Genomic DNA, 19,306 nt, shown 5'->3' with positions numbered 1-19,306 from the left:
CCCCGCCCCCCCCCCCGGTGTGCCCGGGATGGCGGGGGGGGGGGGCGGGACGGTCTTTAAAGCTGCTTCCGCAACTCGTCAAAGCTGCAAAAAGGTTTAAGGTAAAAATGTTTAAAAAAAAAAAAAAAAGACAAAAAAGCGAGAGTGGGGGTGGGGGATGAGAAAGTTTTAACAGAAGATATACGAGAAATTTAACTTTCAGAGCTGTACATAGCCGGGGCGCGTAGAAATCCCGTTTTTACCGATACCGAAACCACTGGATGTTATTTTAAAATAAAGCGCGTGAGAAGCCACCGCTGCCTCCCTGGCTGGGCTGGGCTGGGCCGGGCGGGGCCGGGCGGGGGGGCTGGGGCCGGGCTGCCCGGGGGGCCCGAGTGCTCCCCCCCCACCCCCCGCCTGCCCGGGCCGCCGTGACCCGGCGGGAGGGGAAAGGTCACCCTGCGGGCAGTGGTCACGTGGGACGTGTGCTTCCGGTCACGTGGGAGGTGCTGGCGGAAGTGGGAGCCAAAGGCGCCGGGCGGAAGTTGGGTGGTGGAGGCGGCGGGACGGACCGGGGGCCATGGAGGTGGGGGGTGACGGCGGGGCCGGGGGCCGGGGGCCGGGGGCCGGGGGCCGGGGGCCGGGGCCGGGGCTGGGGCTGGGGCCGGGGCCGGGGCTGCGGCTCGGCCCGACCCGACCCGACCCGACCCGACCCATGTCTGTCCGCAGGATCCTGGCCCCGGCCCCGGTCCGGCCGCAGAGAGCCCGGCGGAGCTGAGCCCTGCGGGGCTGGAAGGTGATACCGGGAGCGTGTGGGGGATCCCGGGGTGCGGGGGGTCCCGGGAGTTGCCGCCTCAGTTCGGGTGTCCTGCAGTCCGCGGTGGCCTTGGGGGGCCCGGAGTGGTCCCGGGTCGGGGGGGGTGGGGGGTCCCGGGGCTTGGGGGGTCCCCTCGCTGCTGGCAGGTGCCTCACGCTGCCCGTCCCCAGGGGAGCCCCGCCGCGGCGCCTACACCGCCTTCATGAAGTCCCACCGCTGCTACGACCTGATCCCCACCAGCTCCAAACTGGTCGTCTTTGACACTTCCCTGCAGGTGGGTGGGGGGCAGGTTTGGGGCTGGGGGACGCTCTCAGGGCCGTTCACCCACCTCACAAAACTCTTGTAAGCTGGAGTGGAGGGGCACGGGCTGCCGGGGGGGTCCCCGCTCCCCTCCAAGACGTGCCCTGTGTTCCCGGCCGCAGGTGAAGAAGGCTTTCTTCGCGCTGGTCACCAATGGCGTGCGGGCTGCCCCTCTGTGGGACAGCAAGAAGCAAAGCTTTGTGGGTGAGCGAGTGGGACGGGGGGTCCCAGTGAGTGGCGGGGGGTGGGTGGGACCCTGCTCACCCTGCCCATCTCCCCAGGCATGCTGACCATCACCGATTTCATTAACATCTTGCACCGCTACTACAAGTCACCCATGGTAAGGACCGGGGTGTCTGCGCGGAGCTCGGCCCCACAGGGACCCGGGGTCTGGCCTCTGCCCGCTCCACGCGTGGCCGTAGCTGATCCCAGTTTTTCTCCTCGTGCCCAGGTGCAGATCTATGAGCTGGAGGAGCACAAAATAGAGACGTGGAGAGGTGAGAAGGATTGCTGCCGGCTGCCTCCCACCCTCCCAGACCTGCCTGGGGTACCCAGAGCTCCACAGGTCTGCAGCCTCCCTGCCCGCAGTGCTACCGATCCCCTCAGCTTCTCCTCCCCCCGCAGAGGTCTACCTACAGGACTCATTCAAGCCACTGGTTTGCATCTCCCCCAATGCCAGGTACCCCCGTGCCGCAGGGAGGGGGGCACGGCTGGCAGCAGCGCCCTCGGGTGCGAGGCCAGCATCCGGGTGAGCCCTGATTTTCCCCCACCCCACCCTGCAGCCTCTTTGACGCCGTCTCCTCCCTGATTCGGAACAAAATCCACCGCTTGCCTGTCATCGACCCCGACTCGGGGAACACACTCTACATCCTCACCCACAAACGCATCCTCAAGTTCCTCAAACTCTTTGTAAGTCCCGTCCCTGCCCCGCGGCAGGGGCCACCCTGAGACGAGCTCGGCCCAGGCTGCGCCAGGTACCGCCGGCTCCGGGGCGCTGGGGTGGGCGCAGCATTGGTGCCTCGCAGCGTGTTGCAGGTGCTTGGGGGGTCCGCAGGATGCTGCGTGGACCCTGCGGTCCGTCTCCGCCGCCCCTGCCTGCACTGCCTCTGCCCGGGGGACCCCAGACCCCACTCCGCACCCAGCGCTCTCTGCTTTCACTCCTAGGACGGCGGCCCAGGCCCCCCACGAGTCAGGGGCAGCCCGAGCTGGCAGCACCGTGGGGCCTGGGGCGTGGCAGGCCGAGCCAGCATCAGCACTGTCCCCCTCCCCGTCCCCTGCAGATAGCAGAGGTCCCAAAGCCCGAGTTCATGGCAAAGACGCTGGAAGAGCTGCGGATCGGCACCTATAGCAACATCGCCGTGGTGCGGACCAGCACCCCCATCTACGTGGCGCTGGGCATCTTTGTGCAGCACCGCGTCTCCGCTCTGCCAGTCGTTGATGATTCAGGTAAGGACGGGGCCCGGCACGGGGCACAGCGTGTGCTGGCTGTCTCCAAACCGCTGGCTCGGGGTCCACGTCCCTCCCAGTGTGCTGGGGACCGGCCGTACGGTGACTCAGCACCACGGGTGCCTCTCATAGCCCTTTCCTTCCCTTCTTAGGGCGGGTGGTGGATATCTACTCCAAATTCGATGTTATTGTGAGTACTGTGGGGGGTGCTGCAGAGGTGGGGAGGGGGCAAAGCCTGGGCTGGGGGGCAACTCTGGGGTGGTGGGGGTCCCATGGGGCCCAGCTGTGTCCCCAACACCTCTCCCTGCCCCAGAACCTGGCAGCTGAGAAGACGTACAACAACCTGGATGTGACGGTGACGCGGGCGCTGCAGCACCGCTCCCACTACTTCGAGGGCGTCCTCAAGTGTTACAAGCACGAGACGCTGGAAACCATCATCAACCGCCTGGTAGAGGCTGAGGTAACCTGTTCCCTGGGGTGAGGGGGGGGCCCGGGGTCCCCACACCAGCCTTAGCCCCTGCCTGTCCCCTCCCCAGGTTCACCGGCTGGTGGTGGTGGATGAGAGCGACGTGGTCAAGGGAATTGTCTCTCTTTCGGACATCCTGCAAGCCCTGGTCCTCCCACAGGGCCCCTGAGGTGTAGGGGGGGGGGTGGTTTCAGCCCCTCCGGGTGCCCCCACCCTCGTCTCCTGCCACACTGTTCCCCCCCGGGCTGGTGGGGACACCCAGGGTGGGGACCTCACTCACCAGCAGCATCCAGCAATAACCTCCAGCCGTGGGGCAGCCCCCCACCACTTCAGCCCTTCCACGGGTGGGGAAAGCTCGCGGCTCCCCACACCCCGAGGCTGTGTTGGCTGGGCTGGCGGGGTGCTGGGGGCACCTCCTGACCCCCCCCCGTGGTGCAGAGCCAGGTTCAGCTATGTCTGGGCCGGGGGCCGTTCCCTGTGCAGACCCTCGTCCCTCCCACCTCGCACCCCCCACGTGGGGTTTCACTGAGTTCGGTTTTAATCGCCCTCACTCAGCTCCAGCCGGCCGGGGGTTGCCACCCCGCACCCACCCCAGCCGCGCTGCCCCCCCCACCCCCCTGGCCACGTCTGCACCCACCACCGCTTCGCGTGTGGAGAGAAACTGCAAATAAACAGACCTGGCACAAACCCGGCCTCGCTGCAGGGCGCTCAGGGGACACCGGTGCTGAGGGAGGGGGTGCCCGGCGGGGGGTTTGCTCCCCCCTGCAGGATCGGGGGAATCTGCTGAGCTCACCCAGACCCTGAATCCCTGTTTGTTCCGCCTGTGGCTTTTCTAAAAGGCCGGGATTGGGGATGGGACGGGGACCTGGAGGGACGCGGGGACCCTCCTGGTGGTGACTACGGTGAGCAGGGGGTGTCAGGGCAGGGGCTGGGGGGTGGCACTGGGGGAGTGGGATGCTGGGGTCCCTGTGGGGTGCTGGCAGGGGGTTGCAGCAGCCTGGACGCCTGGGTTGGCTGCCGGTGCCGCCCGGGGGAGGCGCGAGGCCCGGCTGTGCTGAGCGTGGCACATTCCTGGCCAGGGGGGGAGGCCAAGCTGTGGCCCCCGCCACCACCGGCTCCCGCCAGCACTGGGGTCCAGCACAGGCTCTGGCGTAGCGGTGTGAGGTGAGAGCCGGGGCGGGTGCCCATGGGGCTGGGGGAGGTCCGGGGGGGCCCGGTGCCACACTGGGGGCTGGTGCCCGTGCCGGTGCCGTTGCCATGCCGCCGCCGGAGGGTTGCTAAGCTCCGCTCGGAGCCCGCGTGGGCTGCAGCGCTTGGTGCCAAACCCGGCATCGCCTCGCTTTGTCGCAGGGGGGGGAAGGGATCCTGGGGTGGGGGGCACCCTCGGGATGGCTGGTGGGGTCCCTGCAGCGCGCCGAGCTCCCAGCTGCCGGGGCTGCCCTGGGGGGGCACCGTGACCCAGGGCTGCCGGCCTGGCAGTGCCACCAGGCAGGGCGCGGGGGTCCCCGGGGGTGCACGTGCAGCGGTGGCTGCGTGTGTGTGCGGGCAGGCGCGTGGCTCCGCCGAGGCTCCGGCGAGCGTGCGGCTGCGGGGCCCCCCTGGCACCCCACAGCAGGGACCCCCCGGCCCCCTGGGGCCATGCTGGGTGGTCCGGAGCGGGGCGCGGGGCGCCTGCGGATCTGCGAGCGGACCAAGCTGCTGCTGGTGGAGATCGACACGGTGGCGTGTTGCAGCCCGGCTACCAGCATGGCTGCGGGGTGCCGGCCCGAGCCCCCCTGGACCTACCGCCGCATCGCTGGGGAGTACACGTGAGTGGGGACAGGGAGGTGGGGGGAGTCCATCCTGCGCCCCGGCCCCTGTCCGGGGAAGCACCCCCCGGCCCTTGCGCCCCTCATGCCCTCCTCTCTTTCTTGCAGGTACCTGGAGAAGCGCTTCGTGGCGGAGCTGGCCCCCCCCTGGCCCCCGGCACCCCCTGCTCCCCCCTGCCGCCTGCAGGACTTCGCCACCCCGCCCCCCTCAGGGCGTGAGATCCGGCCCCAGACGCCCACTGCCCGCAGCCCCCCAGGACAGCTCGAGGGGACAGGGGCCAGCGGACCCCGGGGCTGGCACCCCCCCTGTACACCCCGTCCCCTGCTGCCGGGGGGCAGGCCGAGCCCCCCCAGCTACGAGGCCCACATGCAGCGGGTGCAGGCGGCCCATGCCCGCCGGGGGGGGCCGCCCCCCTACATCTCACCCCCTGCCTACAACGCTCCCCACCGCACCCTGCAGCTCCGGCCCCCCCGGGGACCACGCAGCCCCCCCCCGGCCCCCCGGGGCCGCAGAGCTTTGCGGGGGGGCTGGAGCCACACGCTGCCCCGGGCGGCCACCGAGGCTGGGCACCGGCAGCACCCCGGGATGCAGCCGTCCTTGGGGGGGCCCGGCGCCCCCCGGCACAGCCAGACCCTGCCCCGTGCGGCAGCCGGCCGGGAGCGGGTCCCGGGGCACGGCAGGGGCCGGCGGGGTATGGGGGGGCACGTCCTCATCGATGCTACCCGCGTGGTGGTCCGGGCCCAGTACGTCCCCCCACCACAGCGGCAGCAGGTCCGCTACGCCGGGGGGTCCCCAGGGCCCGCCGCACCCCCGAGCAGCCCCCCTGCGCCTCCCAAGGCCGCCACCCCCCCGACAGCACCTTCGCCCCCCCAGGAGTCCCGTGGCAGCCCCCGCAGTCCATGGCGGAGCCCGGGTGGCTGTGGGGGTCCCCGGGGCCACGCACCCCCGCGGAGGCCGGCGCTCTACGCCCAGGCGCTGCGCGAGGCCGTGTCCCGCATCCGGCGGCACACGGCACCCGACTCCGACTCGGAGGCGGAGGGGGGTGCGGGGGGGCCCCGGTGGCGGCGCTGCCCCGACGCTTGCACCTACAGCAGCAGCAGCAGCAGCCTGGAGAGCGCCGGAGCCCCCCGGGGGGCTGCCAGCCCCTCCCGTGCCTGAGGGGCGGGGCCTGCGGGGGTGTGGTGCCCATGGGGCGGGGCTTGGCGGGGTGTGGCTCGGATGGGGCGGGGCTTGGCAAGGTGTGGCCCTCGGGGGGCGGGGCTTGGGGCTGCGGTTCCCATGGGCAGACCCCAATAAAGGCTGCAGGATCCTGGTGCGCTGCCTCTGCCCCTTGTGTGTGGGGGGGTGTGTGGGGGGGGTGTTGTGGGGGGCAGCCCCCGATAGCGCCCATCACCCTCCCCAGGCCCCCCCAACCCCAGAAGGACCCAGGTGTTGCGCACCCCTCCCCCTGCAGTCCCACGGTTGGTTGGAGGCTCCGGGCATCCCGGCGGGCACCGCAGCACGGGTGGGATGTGCCACCCCCCCACCCCCCCCCCGCGTGCCCCGTAATGAATAGGTGAGCGCAGCAGGTCTGGCCCCCCGCCACCGGCCCCACGTCACGGCCGGGGGGGGACCCCGGGTGAGTCACTGGGGGGGACCATTCCCCCCCCCCAATGGCCACCACCTCTTAGTCATGCTGCGGGGGGGGGGAGGATCCCCGTGGCCAGAGGAAACCGCACAAATAACGTGTCCAATTTGCACGTTATTTAAAACCGGCTCCTCCCCCGCCCCCCTGTGCGACCCTGTCATTATCCCAGTGACACCGGCCGGGAGGTCACGGTGCGGGGCAGCTGGCGCGGCAGGGGACTGAGGCATTCGGGGACAGGGGGGGAGCTGCTCGCGGGGCAGCCCCAGGGCCACGTCAACCCACGCGTCCCCCCCTCCCGGAGCGTGGCCCCGAGTGCCCGACATGGAACCGGGGTCCCACGCCTGGGCCCGACCTGAGCCGTGTCGGCAACCGCGGCCCACCGCAGCACGGCTGCAGTCCTGGCGCAGCTCGGTGCAGTTTGGCACGGCTCAGTGCTGCCTGGCGTGTCTTGCTACGACCCGGCACGGCTCGGCACAGTTTGGCACGGCTCGGCACATCTTGGTTCAACCTGACATAGCCCGGCGCAGCTCAGCACCACTTGGCACAGCCCGGTGCGGTTTGGCACAGCCAGGCATAACCCGGCATGGCCGCAGCACAGCCTGTCTCGGCTCGGTACGGCACGGCGTGGTTTGGCGTGGCTCGGCATGGCACAGCACGGCTCGGCACGGCCGGGCACGCTGCCCGGTGTGGCCTGGGGTGTCCCAGACGCGGGGGAAGGCGGCACGGCCCTTCCCGTGGGCTCCGCTCCTGCCCGAACCCCTCCCGCTCCCCGCCGAGAAAATCACCTTCTAATTCGGGCTGCGCTGGCGCCGGCACCGCCCCCCCCGGCCCCCCCCCCCGCCTCCCGCCGCCCCCCAAAACCCGCCGCAGCCCGGGGCCGCCCCGGGGTCCCCGTGGGGTCGGGGGAGGCGCAGCCGCGAGGGTGCCCACGCGTGGGACCGAGGGGTCCCGGCCGGTACCGGTGCCCTGGGCCGGGTCGGGGTTCTGCCCGCGGCCGCCAGATGTCGCCGCGCAGCCGGTGACCGACCGGACCGGGGGCAGCGGGGGGCAGCGGGGGTCCTGCCCTGTGCCTGCGGGGATGCGGGAGGGACCCTGCCCTCTGCATCGCACCGCCCCGCGGGTCACAGCACCCAAAGACGGCCACGGCCACGGGGGTGCCAGCGTCCCCGAAGAGCCGTGACCCACCGGTGTTACTGGTGCCGGCCGCGTCTCCAGAGAGCCACGGCCACGCTGTCCCAGCACAGTCCCAGTGCTGTCCCCAAAGAGCTGTGACCCCCGTGTGCAGCTGACGCCGGCCATGTCGTGACCCATGTGTACTGGCGGTGCTGGCCACGTCCCCGTGGAGCAACGGCTCCTGCATGGACGTGGCGCCAGCCACCCCACAGCCGCACGGTGCTGGTCAGGCCATGTCTCTCAACAGCCGCATCCCACCTGCGTCCACCGTGCCAACCCCATCTCTGCTGCATGGTGGCCGCCCAGTCGTGGCCACGTCCCCAGACGCAGTGGCCACGCGATGCTGGCTCTCCCAGGCCGCAAGAAGGAGCCGGTGGGAAGGGTGTGCGGTGAATGCAGCATTGTTGCGCGGGGTTGGAGTCACAGATAATTACCTCAATTAGTTACAATGGCAGAGTAATAAATACAGGCTTAGCGGCTCCTTCCCCACTGCGGCTTCTCAGATTAATCCAGCCCGGGCGAGCGGAGCTGAAAGGAGTGATGGACAATTCATTAAACTCGCCGAATGCCGCACAAGGCACCCGTGAAGGCCGGCGTTAGCCCCCGGCGGCTCCGGCTTTGTCCCTAATTGTTCGTCTCGGGCATTGGTCACCTATCGGGGAGTGGGTGACGGCGACGGTCCCCCCGGGGCTGGCATGCCCGGGGATTAGAGGCCAGCCCTGCCACGGTTGCTGGGCGCGCTGGCCCTGCGCCGGAGGAATGCGGCGGCCGGGGGGGGGCGGCCGGACAAGCCGGGTGCTGGCGGGACGCGGGCCCACGCCGACCGGAGGCAAGGGGAGCCGGGACGGGGCTGTGCCGCTGCCAACGGTTAACGGGGCACAGGATGGGGACAGGATGGGGACAGGATGGGGATGGTCCTCCGGGTGGGCCAGTGCCACCACCCAGCCTGTGCAGCTGGGCATGGCTCTGTCCCTCTGTCCTGCCCCCCCCGGGCGCTGTCCTGTCTTGCTGTCCTGCACCTCTGGGAATGACACGCTCCCTCTGTCCCGCACTTCTGTGTGCCACTCTGGCCTTCCATCCTGAAACGTTGGGCACTGTCCCGTCCCTCTGTCCTGAAACTTTGGGCATGGCTCTGTCCCTCTGTCCTGCACCTCTGGGCATGACACCACCCCTCCGTCCTGCCCTTCTGCGTGCTCTCCTGCCTCTGTCCCGCACGTCTGGGCAGATTCCTGCGCTCCCCCCTCACTCCCCAGCCCTGCCGGGGGGGCCACAGCCTGCGGCAGGCCCGGCTTGCGGCCGCCATCCAGCTGTTACCCGGCTTCCCAGATGTGACAGGCTGGCATGGGGCGGGACCGCCCTGTCCCTGCACCGGCCCCGGCGCTGCGACAGCAGCTATTTCCAGCACCCGCGCGTATTTGTACAAGCCGGGGAGGTCTGCACCCTGCAGCCGGGCGCCTGCCCTGCGCCCGGGGTGCCCCTGCCCGCCCGGGGGTCGTGGCTGCCCGAGGTGCCCGGCGGTCACTGGCGCACAGGAAAAGCTGAGTAACAGAGGTGACTTATAAGAATGTCATTATCTATATTCCTGACTCGCTACCGCAGGAAAACAGGCTATTTTCATGCCCTGTGCGTGTGCAGAATTTAGCAGGCAGATAACTCCCAGCAGGCAGGAGATGCTCAGAGGGTTATTTCGGGCTGTGTTCCTTTCCAGTCGTTTTTTCTCGCATTTCTTTATTTTATTTTGCCACGCCAGGCTGTGTTTTTACCTTGGCACGGACAGCGGGGGCCCCCAGGGTTTTTTCCCCCCCCTCCTCCTCCGGGTCTAAACATCAACTTTTCCACTATCGGCTCTAGGGGATATTTCGGGCAGCAGCAGCCTTTGATGTCGCGGATCCCTAGGCGCCCCATGAGGTTCCTGGCTCCAGCCGTGGGGCAACCCGAACTGTGGGGACCCATGCCGTGGGTGGGCACTGGTGGGACCGGGGGTCCCCGGGCAGGGCCCTGCCCGCTCCCCGTGGCTGGATGTCGCCGTGGCCACGTGGTTTGCCCTGTGCCGGTCATGGGGATGGAGGTTGCAGCCCGTAGCTTCACCCTGCCTTGTCCCCAAGGTGTGGAGTTGTGGTGCAGAGGGTGTACGCAGGCCCCGTGCCCCCCCTCGCCCCCCAGGGGAGGCCTGTCCCAGGGGGATGCCCACCCTGATGGGACGCCTGTCCCAAGGGGATAGCTGTCCCAGAAGGATGCCCTTCCCAGGGATGCCCGTCCTGGGGCTAAGCCCACCCCTGTGGGATGTTTATCCCAGGGGAAATCCCATCCCAGGGGACACCCCACCCCCACCCCCCCACCCCCCCCCGCGGTGGGATGCCTGTCCCGGGGGCATGCCCTCCCCTCAGGATGCCCATCCCAGGGGGATACCCATGCCAGCGGGGCACCTGCCAGCCACAGAGCTGCACCCCACCTTTGCCACAGCCTTTCTCTGGCTGCAGCCAGACCCCACGCACGGGTGCTGGGCCGCGTGTGGGGCCAGTGGCTGATCCCGGCCCCCCCGGCCCCAGTAACCTCGGTGCCCTCCCCAGCCCCCCTCCTCCCCCGGGAGCCGAGGGGAGCCGTCAGCCCCGGCCGGGACTGGTGATGGACGATGCTCATTCCCTGTCTGCCGTCTTGCACCTCCCGTGGCCGCTCCCAACACCCGGCCCCAGCGGCACCAGCCCCACCGCCCCGGCAAATTCCAGTGCCGGGGATGCCGCAGCCCAGGTGCCATGGTGATGGGCGCCCCAGCCATGGGGATGGACGCCCCGGCCGGGAGCGGCGGCAGGGACGGCTGGGTTGGAGACGGGCACAGCGGGAGAAAGAAGGGGGTCTGAGGGGAGGGGATGCCGGAGGGGAGGGCGGAGGAAAGGAGTAGGAGGGACAGACAGACGGCTGGAGGGGCTGATGGACACGGAATGGGGAGGTGAGTGGATGGAGAGATGGGTGGACCGGCAGAGCGGATGGATGAGGGCAGTGGGGCCAGCTGCCCAGCCCCACAGTTTGGGGGACATTACTCCCCCCTACAGTTCACCCCCTCCCTCCCCTGGCCCCCCAGAAATGAATTGGGGCAGGACTGATAAAAATATATCCTTTATTCTTCTCTAAAGGCTATCAGTGAAACCTGTAACAAAGCATTATTATTAATTATTATTATCTTTAATTATAAAAAACTGGGCCTGGGGCCAGCAAAGCATGGGGGTGGGGGAGCGGCATCAAACCGTCCGCAATAAATATTTTATTTACAGTGAGAAGGGGACCCCACGGAGCTGGAGCAGCCAAGGGGTGGCTGGAAGGTGCGTGGCACCGAGCACACCCAGGCCAGCTACTGGCTCCGGGGCGGCCACTCTGCCCAGGGTGGGACGGGGGCTCCCTGGGGCACAGCCACGTGTCCACCCATGGGCGCCTTCAATCCAGCCAGGCACCCGTCATGGGGGGTGGCGCAGACCCCCTCTGGGGCTGGGCAGGGTGGTCCCTGGGGGCTCACAGGCACTCGTGCAGCACCTGCGTGTTGGTGCAGTTCAGGCAGCTGACGTGGCAGCACCAGTGGAAGGTGCAGTTGCAGCGCTCAGTGATGCGCTGGGTGCGCGTACGGTACCCGCGCCCGCAGCACAGCAGCTCGCACCCATCCAGCCCCGGCGAGGAGCTGTTGCAGAAGCGCCCGGCCGTGCCCGCCGTCCCCGTCTTCCCACTGTAGGTGCAGAAATTGGGTGACTTCTCGAAGTAGACAAGGTCATGGGGCGAGGGGGGTTTGTGGGCCGGGTTCTCAGGCTCCAGGTGATGCAGCTCCACCCGCGACGCCCGGTTGCTGCCCTTGTTGCCGTAGATGACGCGGGAGGCGCCATCGAAACGGTCCTTCAGGACGTCGCCCACAGCGCGGAATGTGGGCAGCCGCATCCAGCATGTGCGGACGGTGCAGGAGCCCGACATGCCGTGGCACTTGCACTCCTGGCGCATCTCCGAGAAGACTGTCTGCAAGTGGGGGGGGGGGGGGATGAAGTGCCATGAGCAGCCGGGGACCTCCCCGGGGGACCACCATGCTCCCACACCCCGCTTCCCCATGGCATGACATCATACTCAGCCCACCAAAAGCTGGGTGGGAAACACCTCTCTGATGGTTCCCAACCCATCCATGGGGACAGACTGGGGGTCTCGGTGGCCGTGCCCATCCCAGTCCCCTCCCCGGCGCTGCCCGTGGCCCCCTGCGCGCTCACCATGCGCCCGGCCTCGTTGTTGTGCAGGTTCATGAGGAAGCGCAGGTCACGGCCCTTCTCACTGGAGTCCACAAACTCCCTCCCAAAGAGGCGCCCGAAGTCAATGTTGTCGCTGCAGCCCCCCCAGTGCCAGTCAGGCCCCCCGGGGCCGCGGCGCCGGTAGTCGCAGGTGCAGGACTCGATGGAGCCCTCCGAGCAGGACCGGGCCACCGAGTGCGTCACACCGGCGCTGGTGATGGCAAAGATGAACGCCGTCTCCCGACAGCCTGCAGAGAGGAGCAGGGGCCTCAGGGTGCTGTCAGGACAGGGAGGGGGCACCCACCGGCACCCCCAACCCGCAGCCACGACAGGCTGGTAATGGGCCGGGGACCAGCGAAGCCCCACAGGGAACCGGGGGTGCTTTGCCGAGCATCCCGCTTGGGAGTGCTGCAGAGGGGGTCCAGGGAGCCCCGCGCTGCCTCCTGCCGCCCCGCAGCCTCACCCCGGTTGACGATTTTGCCGAAGATGTTGGGGCCCTGGGAGGTTGGGCAGTTCCAGCGGCGGTTGCGGAACTGCCACTTGCACTCCTTGATGGCAGTCTGGAGGCCGGAGCTGACGCTGTGCAGGATGCCGGGGTTCTGGCGGATCAGCTTGCGCTGCTTGCGGCTCAGCAGCTGCAGGCTGGGGTCCAGCACCAGCTGCACGTTCTTGGAGTCAGTCAGCAGGTTGGTGGACGAGGCCACGTTGATGATGCCCCTGCAGCACAGGCAGGGATGGCTATCACCGGGGACGGGTCCCCGGCATCCCGCTCCCCACCTCACCCCCCCTCCCCAGGGGGCCTGACCCGGCTCCTCTACTGGAGCATCCTCCACCCCTGGCATCCCCACAGCCGGCTCCCACCCAGGGCTCGCAGCCCCGTGTCTGCGTGTGTCCCCCATATTGCACCTGCGTGCCCCATCCCCGGGTATGGGGCAGCCACCTCCGTGCCGGTGCCAGCCCCGCTCCCCCCCACCCCCGCCCCCGGTGCCGGTACCGGCGGACTCACCACCACCGCCCGCTGTTGTTCACGGCCAGGGTGTTGGAGAGGGAGGAGAGGGCCAGAGCCCAGAGCGCCCGGAGCGCCAGCCCCAGCGCGGCAGCTCGCATGACTCCGGCACCGGGAAGCCCCGGCAGAGTGCGCGGGCGAGCGGCCGCCGGGGTATTTATGGTGCCGCGGAGCCCCCGGCCCGGCCGCTACATCCACGCGTGTTTCCGGACGCGCGGGGCGCGGGCAGGGCGGGCGGCTCCGATGAGGGCGGCCGCGGGGAGACGCGGGGAGCGCTGGGCGAGCGGTCCGGCTCTAACACCGGCAACGGGCTGCAGCCGGTGCCCGGTGCCCCGGGCGCGGCGTTGGGAGCGCGGTGCCCTCCGCTCCCTGCCCGGTTCCCGGGGCGCGGCGTCGGGGCGGTCCGTGCGCGGTGCCCGATGCCGGTGCCCGGCCGTCTGTGCGCGGTACCCGGTGCCGGTGCTCTGTGCCCGGTGCCCGATGCTCGGGGGTCGGTGCGCGGCTCCCGGCGGCTCCCCAGGGAGGCGGCGCGGCTGGACTCGGCTCGGCGCGGCGGGTGCGCAGCGCTCAGCACCCGGGAGCATCTTCCAGCCCCTTCCCTCTTATAGGGGCGGCGCGGAGGGTCCCCATGGGCCGGTCCCGCCGAGCGGGGCCTCCCCGCGTCCTCGCCCTAACAATGGGGAGCGGCGGAGCCGCGGCACCTCTTATGGGGCGGCCGGAGCGGCGGCGCCGGGCCTGTCCGTCACGGCCCGGATTAGCCCGGCGGGTGGCTGCGCCCCGGCCCCGTGCCCAGAGCGCTGCCGGGGCGGGAAACGGGGGGGGGGCCCGCGCCTCCCCCGCCCGGCCCCGCCGCCCCGCGCACTCGCTCCACCGGCACCGGCGCGGGGAGTGCGGGACGGCCCGGGATAGGTCCCGGCGCAAGGAGGAGCGGATCCCGGAATAGCCCGGGACAGCTCCGGGCGCACGGAGGGAGCGGGGGCCGGGGATAGCCCAGGATCTCCCGGGACAGCCCGGGGCGCACGGGGGAGTGGAGTGACGGGTTTTCCCGGGACAGCCCGAGGGCACGGTGGGCCAGAGTCCCGGGACAGCCCGGGGACGCTGTCCCGGGACCCTCGGGTTTGGGGAGGCGGGGGAGGAACGTGCAGTCCCCCGGGGCGCGGGACCGTCGGGGCTGCGCCGGTCGCCGGTGCCGGTCCGGAGTCCCCGGGCCCCGCTCCCGTTCCGGCGGCCGCCCGTACCAGTCCGTGCCCGGTGCGACGGGGCGGCCGCGTCCTCTCGCCGCTCGGGGCCGGGCTGTCCCGGGCTGCCCCGGCGGCAGAACGGGCCGGGCCGGGCCTGGCTGGCTGTGGACGGGGCCCGACCACCGGCCCTGCGCCCCGGGCCACCCGCGAATGTGCCCATGGGTGCCCACGGTCTGTGCAACCCCCGTGGGTGCGACACGGCCCCGCACGGCTCCCCTTGCCCCGGGGCGCCCGGCCTGGGCCAGCACTGAGTGGATGGACGGAGGGGAGAGGGATGGAGGGAGGGATGCAGGACGTGAGGTGATGGGCGGAACGGCAGGGGGGTGCCCGGAGCGGGGCGGGGGGCGGCCTGGCGTGCCCACGGACAGGGCACGGTGACGCAGGGCCGGTACTGCATGTGCCTCCTTGGGGACGAGGGTCTGTCCCTGCCGTTCCCCGACCGGGGGTCATAGTGGGCGTGAACCCCCTGGGTCTGGGCGGGCCGGGGGGAGCTGAGCCCCCCGTTGTGGCGGGTGGGGGGGGTAATCCCCCCGCGGCGGTTTCCCCGGACCAGTCATGCGGGGCCGGATTAGCCCCGCTCGCCCGTCACGGCCCCGGGCCGCCGCTCACGCTTTCAATTCGAGGACAAAGCCCGAGCCGGCGGCGGGGGGGCTCACACCGGCCCCCCCTCCCCCGGTCCGGGAGGGGCCCAGGGCCGCCCCGGGGTCTGCTCCACGACGGCGGCTCCTGCCCGCCCCCCCCCCCCCCGCCTCCCCGCTTCCCGGCCGGGCCAGGCGGTGTCCGCGCCCTCGGGCCGCCGCCCCGTCGGGGCTCCCGGGGCTGAGGTCAGCGGCCGCGGGGAGGCCCCGGGGCGCGGCCGGGAGGGCCCTGCCCGGGGCTGTGCCACCAGCGGCGGGACCCAAACACGACCCCCCGCCCCGCTCCATCCCGGGACCCTGCCGGGGGTCCCCGCACCCCTGCCCCGTTCCCCGCCGTCCCCATCCCCTCTGCTGCCCCCGCGCAACCCGACGGCGGCCCCGGGGGCGCGATGCTCGGGAGCCCCCCGGCCCCGGGGTGTCCACGGGAGCCCCGCGGTGCAGCTGTCGGGGCGGCCGGTCCTGCCGGTGCCCCCGGGGCGGTCGCCCTTACCTGCCCGGGGCGGGGCCACGCGTCCCGTCCCGCCTCACCGAGACGGGACGGACGGACGGAGGGACGGACAGCGGGACAGCTGGGCGGATCGAGGGACGGGGGGAGCCGGGGATGCCCCGCGCCCGCTGCCTGCCCCTACCCGGCCCGTCAGCACCGGGACGGCCTCGGTACCGGCGGTACCGCACCGGGCCGGGGGGGGGGGGGGGGCTCCACCTGGCCTGGGGCAGGGCCGGGACCCCTGTGCGGGAGGGACGTCCCCGAGACCCCCGTGCAGTTATTGGGGTTCCTCCGCCCCCTCCGTGCAGTTATTGGGGTTCCCATTCCCCCCGTGCAGCACAGGGCACCCGCCCCCCGCCGTGCCGCCCCCCCGGTCGGGGCTCTGCCCTGCCCCCCCGCTGCTCATGCCGGGGGGGACACCAGGACCCCCCTCGCTCCCCTCCACCCTTTCTCGCCTCCCCCCTCGGTGCAGCCCCCCCCCCGCACTGCTGCAGCCGCTGCCATGGAAACGGCTCGCGGCTCTCGCGAGCTCGGCGCCCCCCCCCCCCCCCCGCGCGCGCCCCCGGGCCCGGTGCGGGTGGGGGGGCGGGAAGCGGGTGGGGGGGCACCGGGCGCTCTCGCGAGATCGGCGCGATCGGGCCTCCGCTTCCGGCGGCGGGAGCGGTGCAGAGTCAGCTGCGGGCGGGGGGCGCCACCGGCACCGGCACCAGGTGCGGGGGGGGTCCGCTCTGGGGGGGGGGGGCGTCCAGAGCGCTGTTCATCGGTGGGTGCGCTGCACCGGGGGGGGGGGCTCTGCGCCGGCGCGGGGGGGTGTAGCGCGTTTGAGGGTGCACGGTGCATTGGGGGGGCATCGCACCGGGGGGGGGGGGCTGATGCGGTGCAGCGGGAGGGGCGCGGGGCATGGGGGGGTGGTACGGCGTGCGGGGGCGGGGGGCGATGCGGCGCGGGGGGGGGGGGGGGGCGGTGATTTGGGGGTGCGCTGCAGTCCGGGGTGGGGGCGGTGCGTTGGAGGGGTGCAGTGCGCGCGGGGGGGGGGCGGTGTGTGTATGCTGCGGTCCGAGGGGGGGGGCAGTGAATTCGGAGAGCGTCGCGCCGAGGGGGCTGCGGGGGGCTCCGGGGGCGGGCGGCAGCCCACGGCCGGGAGGGGCACGCTGCGGTGGAGGGGGGAGACCGGGCTGGGGGCGGCGGAGGGCGCTGGGGGCCCCCATCGGGAAGGCTGCAGGGCCAGGGGGGCTGCGCACGGGCTGGGGGTGCAGGGGGATATCGAGGCTGGGATGGAGGCTGTGGCCCCCCCGAAGAGGGCTGGCACCCGTGCCTCAGTTTCCCCCAGTGCAGGGGGGGAGCACCTTGTAGGGTGCAGTGCGGGGGGGAGCACACCCCCAGCACCCCCCCCCCCCATACCGAGCTGCACACAGGGGTGGCTTCTATGGAGTGCGTGGCCCTGTCCCTGGACCCCTCCCTGGGGTCCCCCAAGCCCTGCACCCCCCCAGGACACAGGGGTCCCTGATTCCCACAGCCCCCCAGAGCAAGGGCGACCCCTGGGGTCCTGCAGCCCCCCCCCTCAAGTTCTCAGGGCCACCCCTCGCCCCAGCACCTGCCCCGTGCCCCCGCAGCATCCGGCCTTGCCTGCGGACGGAGCCAGCACCGCCGTCACCATGGGCAACATCTTCGGGAACCTGCTGAAGAGCCTGATCGGGAAGAAGGAGATGCGGATCTTGATGGTGGGGCTGGACGCTGCCGGGAAGACCACCATCCTCTACAAGCTGAAGCTGGGGGAGATCGTCACCACCATCCCCACCATAGGTGTGTGTGTGGGGGGGCACCAGGCAGGGACCCCTCCCCATCAGGGCTCCTTGGGAGGGGGCTCGTGGCCTTGTGTGCCTCAGTTTCCCGATGCTGTCGCTCCTCACAGGGTTCAACGTGGAGACGGTGGAGTACAAGAACATCAGCTTCACTGTGTGGGACGTGGGTGGGCAGGACAAGATCCGGCCCCTCTGGCGGCATTACTTCCAAAACACCCAGGGTAGGTCCCCCCCGGGGACGTGGAGGGAGACAACAGGGCTCGCTGGGGAGCAGGGCGGCCGTGGGGGCGGCTGGATCCTGCGCTCCCAGCAGCGCCCGCTCGCTGCCCCCCAGGGCTGATCTTCGTGGTGGACAGCAATGACCGGGAGCGGGTGAACGAGGCACGGGAGGAGCTCATGCGGATGCTGGCGGAGGACGAGCTGCGGGACGCCGTCCTCCTCGTCTTCGCCAACAAGCAGGTGGGTCTGCGGGGGCGCGGCCCTCATGGTGGGGCTGGGACCCATCCCTGGGGTGTCGGGGCTGGTGTCTAGCAACCCCCATGGCAGGACCATGCCCGTGCCAGTGGCATCAGGGCCGGTATTTCCCTGTGGCTGGACCGTGCCCATCCCCATGGCAGCAGGGCTGGTGTCTAACACCTTGGTGGCAGGCCCACACTCCTTCCCATGGCGTTGGGGCTGGTGCCCATCCCCATAGCGCTGGGGCTGGTGTCGGCCCCCCGTGGTGGGATAGCGCCCATCCCCCTGGCGTTGGGGCTGGCATGTGACCCTGTCTCTGCCCTAGGACCTGCCCAACGCCATGAACGCGGCGGAGATCACGGACAAGCTGGGGCTGCACTCCCTGCGCCACCGTAACTGGTACATCCAGGCCACCTGTGCCACCAGCGGGGATGGGCTCTACGAGGGCCTCGACTGGCTCGCCAACCAGCTCAAGAACAAGAAGTGAGCGGGCGGCCGCTGGCCCCAGCCCCCCCCCGTGCCCCCGGCCGCCCCCCAGGGCTGTGCCAGGCCCCCCCCAGCCACCCCCTCCCTGCCCCGGTTGGGTTTTGCTTTCTTCTGGCACCGGTTGCTGTGGGGTTTTTTCGCCTTTTTTGAGGTCTCCTCGGTTCCCCTCGGATCTCGTGTGTGCGTGCGTGGAAATATAGCTATATATAACGTATATGGGGGGCGGGGGCAGAGCCCCGGGGAGCGGGATGGGGGCTGGGGGCCGCCTCGGTGCTGCCCTGCCCGGGGGAGCTGTGCCGGGGCACCCCATCCCCGTGCATGTCTGCGCACCCCCTCGCCTTCCTCTGGACCAAATGTGGGGGCAGCAGGGCCGCAGGGGGCATTTGGGACCATCCACTCCCCCCCCCACTCCCAGCACCCCCTCCCAGCCCTGCATGCCCCTCCGGGGGTCCCACACGTCCCTGGCCCCCCATGTCACTTCGAGGCAGGTCTCCTCCCTACAGCGCAACCCCCGCGGGGGGGGGACGGGGCTGCTGGGACCCCTGTGGTCCCCACGGCCGTGCCGCTCCCCCCCCGTCCCAGCCGCCTGGACCCCAACCCCATGCCAGCATAGTGATTGTATGTCCCTGCCCCGTCACGGACGGATGGACAGCCCCGTACTGTACCCCCCCCACCCCCCAGCACCGTATTTATACCCCTGGTCTGTGCTTGGTGTGACGTGTCGCTGCGGCTCTGCCCCGTCCGGGGACGTGTGTACTCGCCCCCTCACCCCGCACCTGAGACGGTGGGTGACCCCCGGCCCCCCCCCTTGGATATTAAACATGTTTTATGTAGCACTGCCCCATGGGTCTTCTTCTGCAGCCCCTCACGGCGTGGGGGTCCCACGAAGGGGGACAGTGATGGACAGCCCCAGGCTGGTTTTAATTAGAAAGAGCTTAGCGGGGCGAGGGGGGATGGCGGGGGGTGAGGGCGTGCCCCCCCTTCCCAGACTCATCTTTAGGGGAATATTGGATGAAATGGTAAATCCCATTAGTGCTAATCCCAGCTGGGGCGTGGGGACAGTGCCAGCACTGGGCTGGGCGCGAGTGGGGCTCAGCTCCATGGTGTCACCCCTCCATGGGCTGGGGGACTGGCTGAGTCCCATTTGTGGGGGACAACGCTGCTGTCCCCAGCCCCATTTTCCTTCTGGGGTGGTGGCTGGGGGGGGGCTGTTGACCCCTGGGACTCCCCCATGCTGGTGACACCAAGCCGGGGTGTGGTGCCAGCTGCCCAGCTGCCTGGGTTCCTCCTGCATGGAGGGGGCCGGAGCAGGGGTGACTG

The 19,306-nt window shown here is 70.8% G+C and overlaps 4 protein-coding genes across 6 annotated transcripts; 3 read left to right on the top strand and 1 right to left on the bottom strand.

Annotated features, from left to right (window-relative positions):
* Nucleotides 1–493: 493 nt before the first annotated feature.
* Nucleotides 494–3,695, top strand: PRKAG1 (protein kinase AMP-activated non-catalytic subunit gamma 1). Its single transcript, XM_054807338.1, has 12 exons — nt 494–565; nt 709–775; nt 967–1,070; nt 1,219–1,300; nt 1,378–1,436; nt 1,548–1,593; nt 1,721–1,775; nt 1,879–2,005; nt 2,377–2,542; nt 2,695–2,732; nt 2,856–3,002; nt 3,079–3,695. Exons 1-12 carry the CDS (start codon nt 560–562, stop codon nt 3,175–3,177), a joined length of 996 nt encoding a protein of 331 aa, XP_054663313.1. The 5' UTR covers nt 494–559; the 3' UTR covers nt 3,178–3,695.
* Nucleotides 3,696–4,387: 692 nt separating this feature from the next.
* On the top strand, nt 4,388–5,990 carry DDN (dendrin). 2 transcript variants are annotated; one of them, XM_054807248.1, is made up of 2 exons: nt 4,388–4,810; nt 4,925–5,990. In XM_054807248.1, exons 1-2 carry the CDS (start codon nt 4,647–4,649, stop codon nt 5,973–5,975), a joined length of 1,215 nt encoding a protein of 404 aa, XP_054663223.1. In that variant the 5' UTR covers nt 4,388–4,646; the 3' UTR covers nt 5,976–5,990. The 2 variants fall into 2 exon arrangements, with proteins under 2 accessions (XP_054663223.1, XP_054663222.1); XM_054807247.1 differs by having other exon boundaries at nt 4,388–4,816.
* Nucleotides 5,991–10,809: 4,819 nt separating this feature from the next.
* Nucleotides 10,810–13,043, bottom strand: WNT1 (Wnt family member 1). Its single transcript, XM_054807080.1, has 4 exons — nt 12,877–13,043; nt 12,334–12,587; nt 11,853–12,118; nt 10,810–11,610 (listed from the first exon to the last, which is right to left on the bottom strand). Exons 1-4 carry the CDS (start codon nt 12,975–12,977, stop codon nt 11,122–11,124), a joined length of 1,110 nt encoding a protein of 369 aa, XP_054663055.1. The 5' UTR covers nt 12,978–13,043; the 3' UTR covers nt 10,810–11,121.
* Nucleotides 13,044–15,881: 2,838 nt separating this feature from the next.
* ARF3 (ADP ribosylation factor 3) lies at nt 15,882–18,826 on the top strand. 2 transcript variants are annotated; one of them, XM_054807358.1, is made up of 5 exons: nt 15,882–15,952; nt 16,856–17,045; nt 17,155–17,265; nt 17,379–17,503; nt 17,826–18,826. In XM_054807358.1, the coding sequence occupies exons 2-5, from the start codon at nt 16,898–16,900 to the stop codon at nt 17,985–17,987; spliced, it is 546 nt and encodes a 181-aa protein (XP_054663333.1). In that variant the 5' UTR covers nt 15,882–15,952; nt 16,856–16,897; the 3' UTR covers nt 17,988–18,826. The 2 variants fall into 2 exon arrangements, with proteins under 2 accessions (XP_054663333.1, XP_054663334.1); XM_054807359.1 differs by having other exon boundaries at nt 16,834–17,045.
* Nucleotides 18,827–19,306: the final 480 nt, after the last annotated feature.

The sequence above is a fragment of the Grus americana genome, chromosome 31, assembly GCF_028858705.1.
Source record: "Grus americana isolate bGruAme1 chromosome 31, bGruAme1.mat, whole genome shotgun sequence".
Lineage (NCBI taxonomy): Eukaryota > Metazoa > Chordata > Aves > Gruiformes > Gruidae > Grus > Grus americana.
The sequence above is the reverse complement of the archived record's forward strand: the minus strand, read 5'-3'. Positions and strand labels throughout refer to the sequence as shown.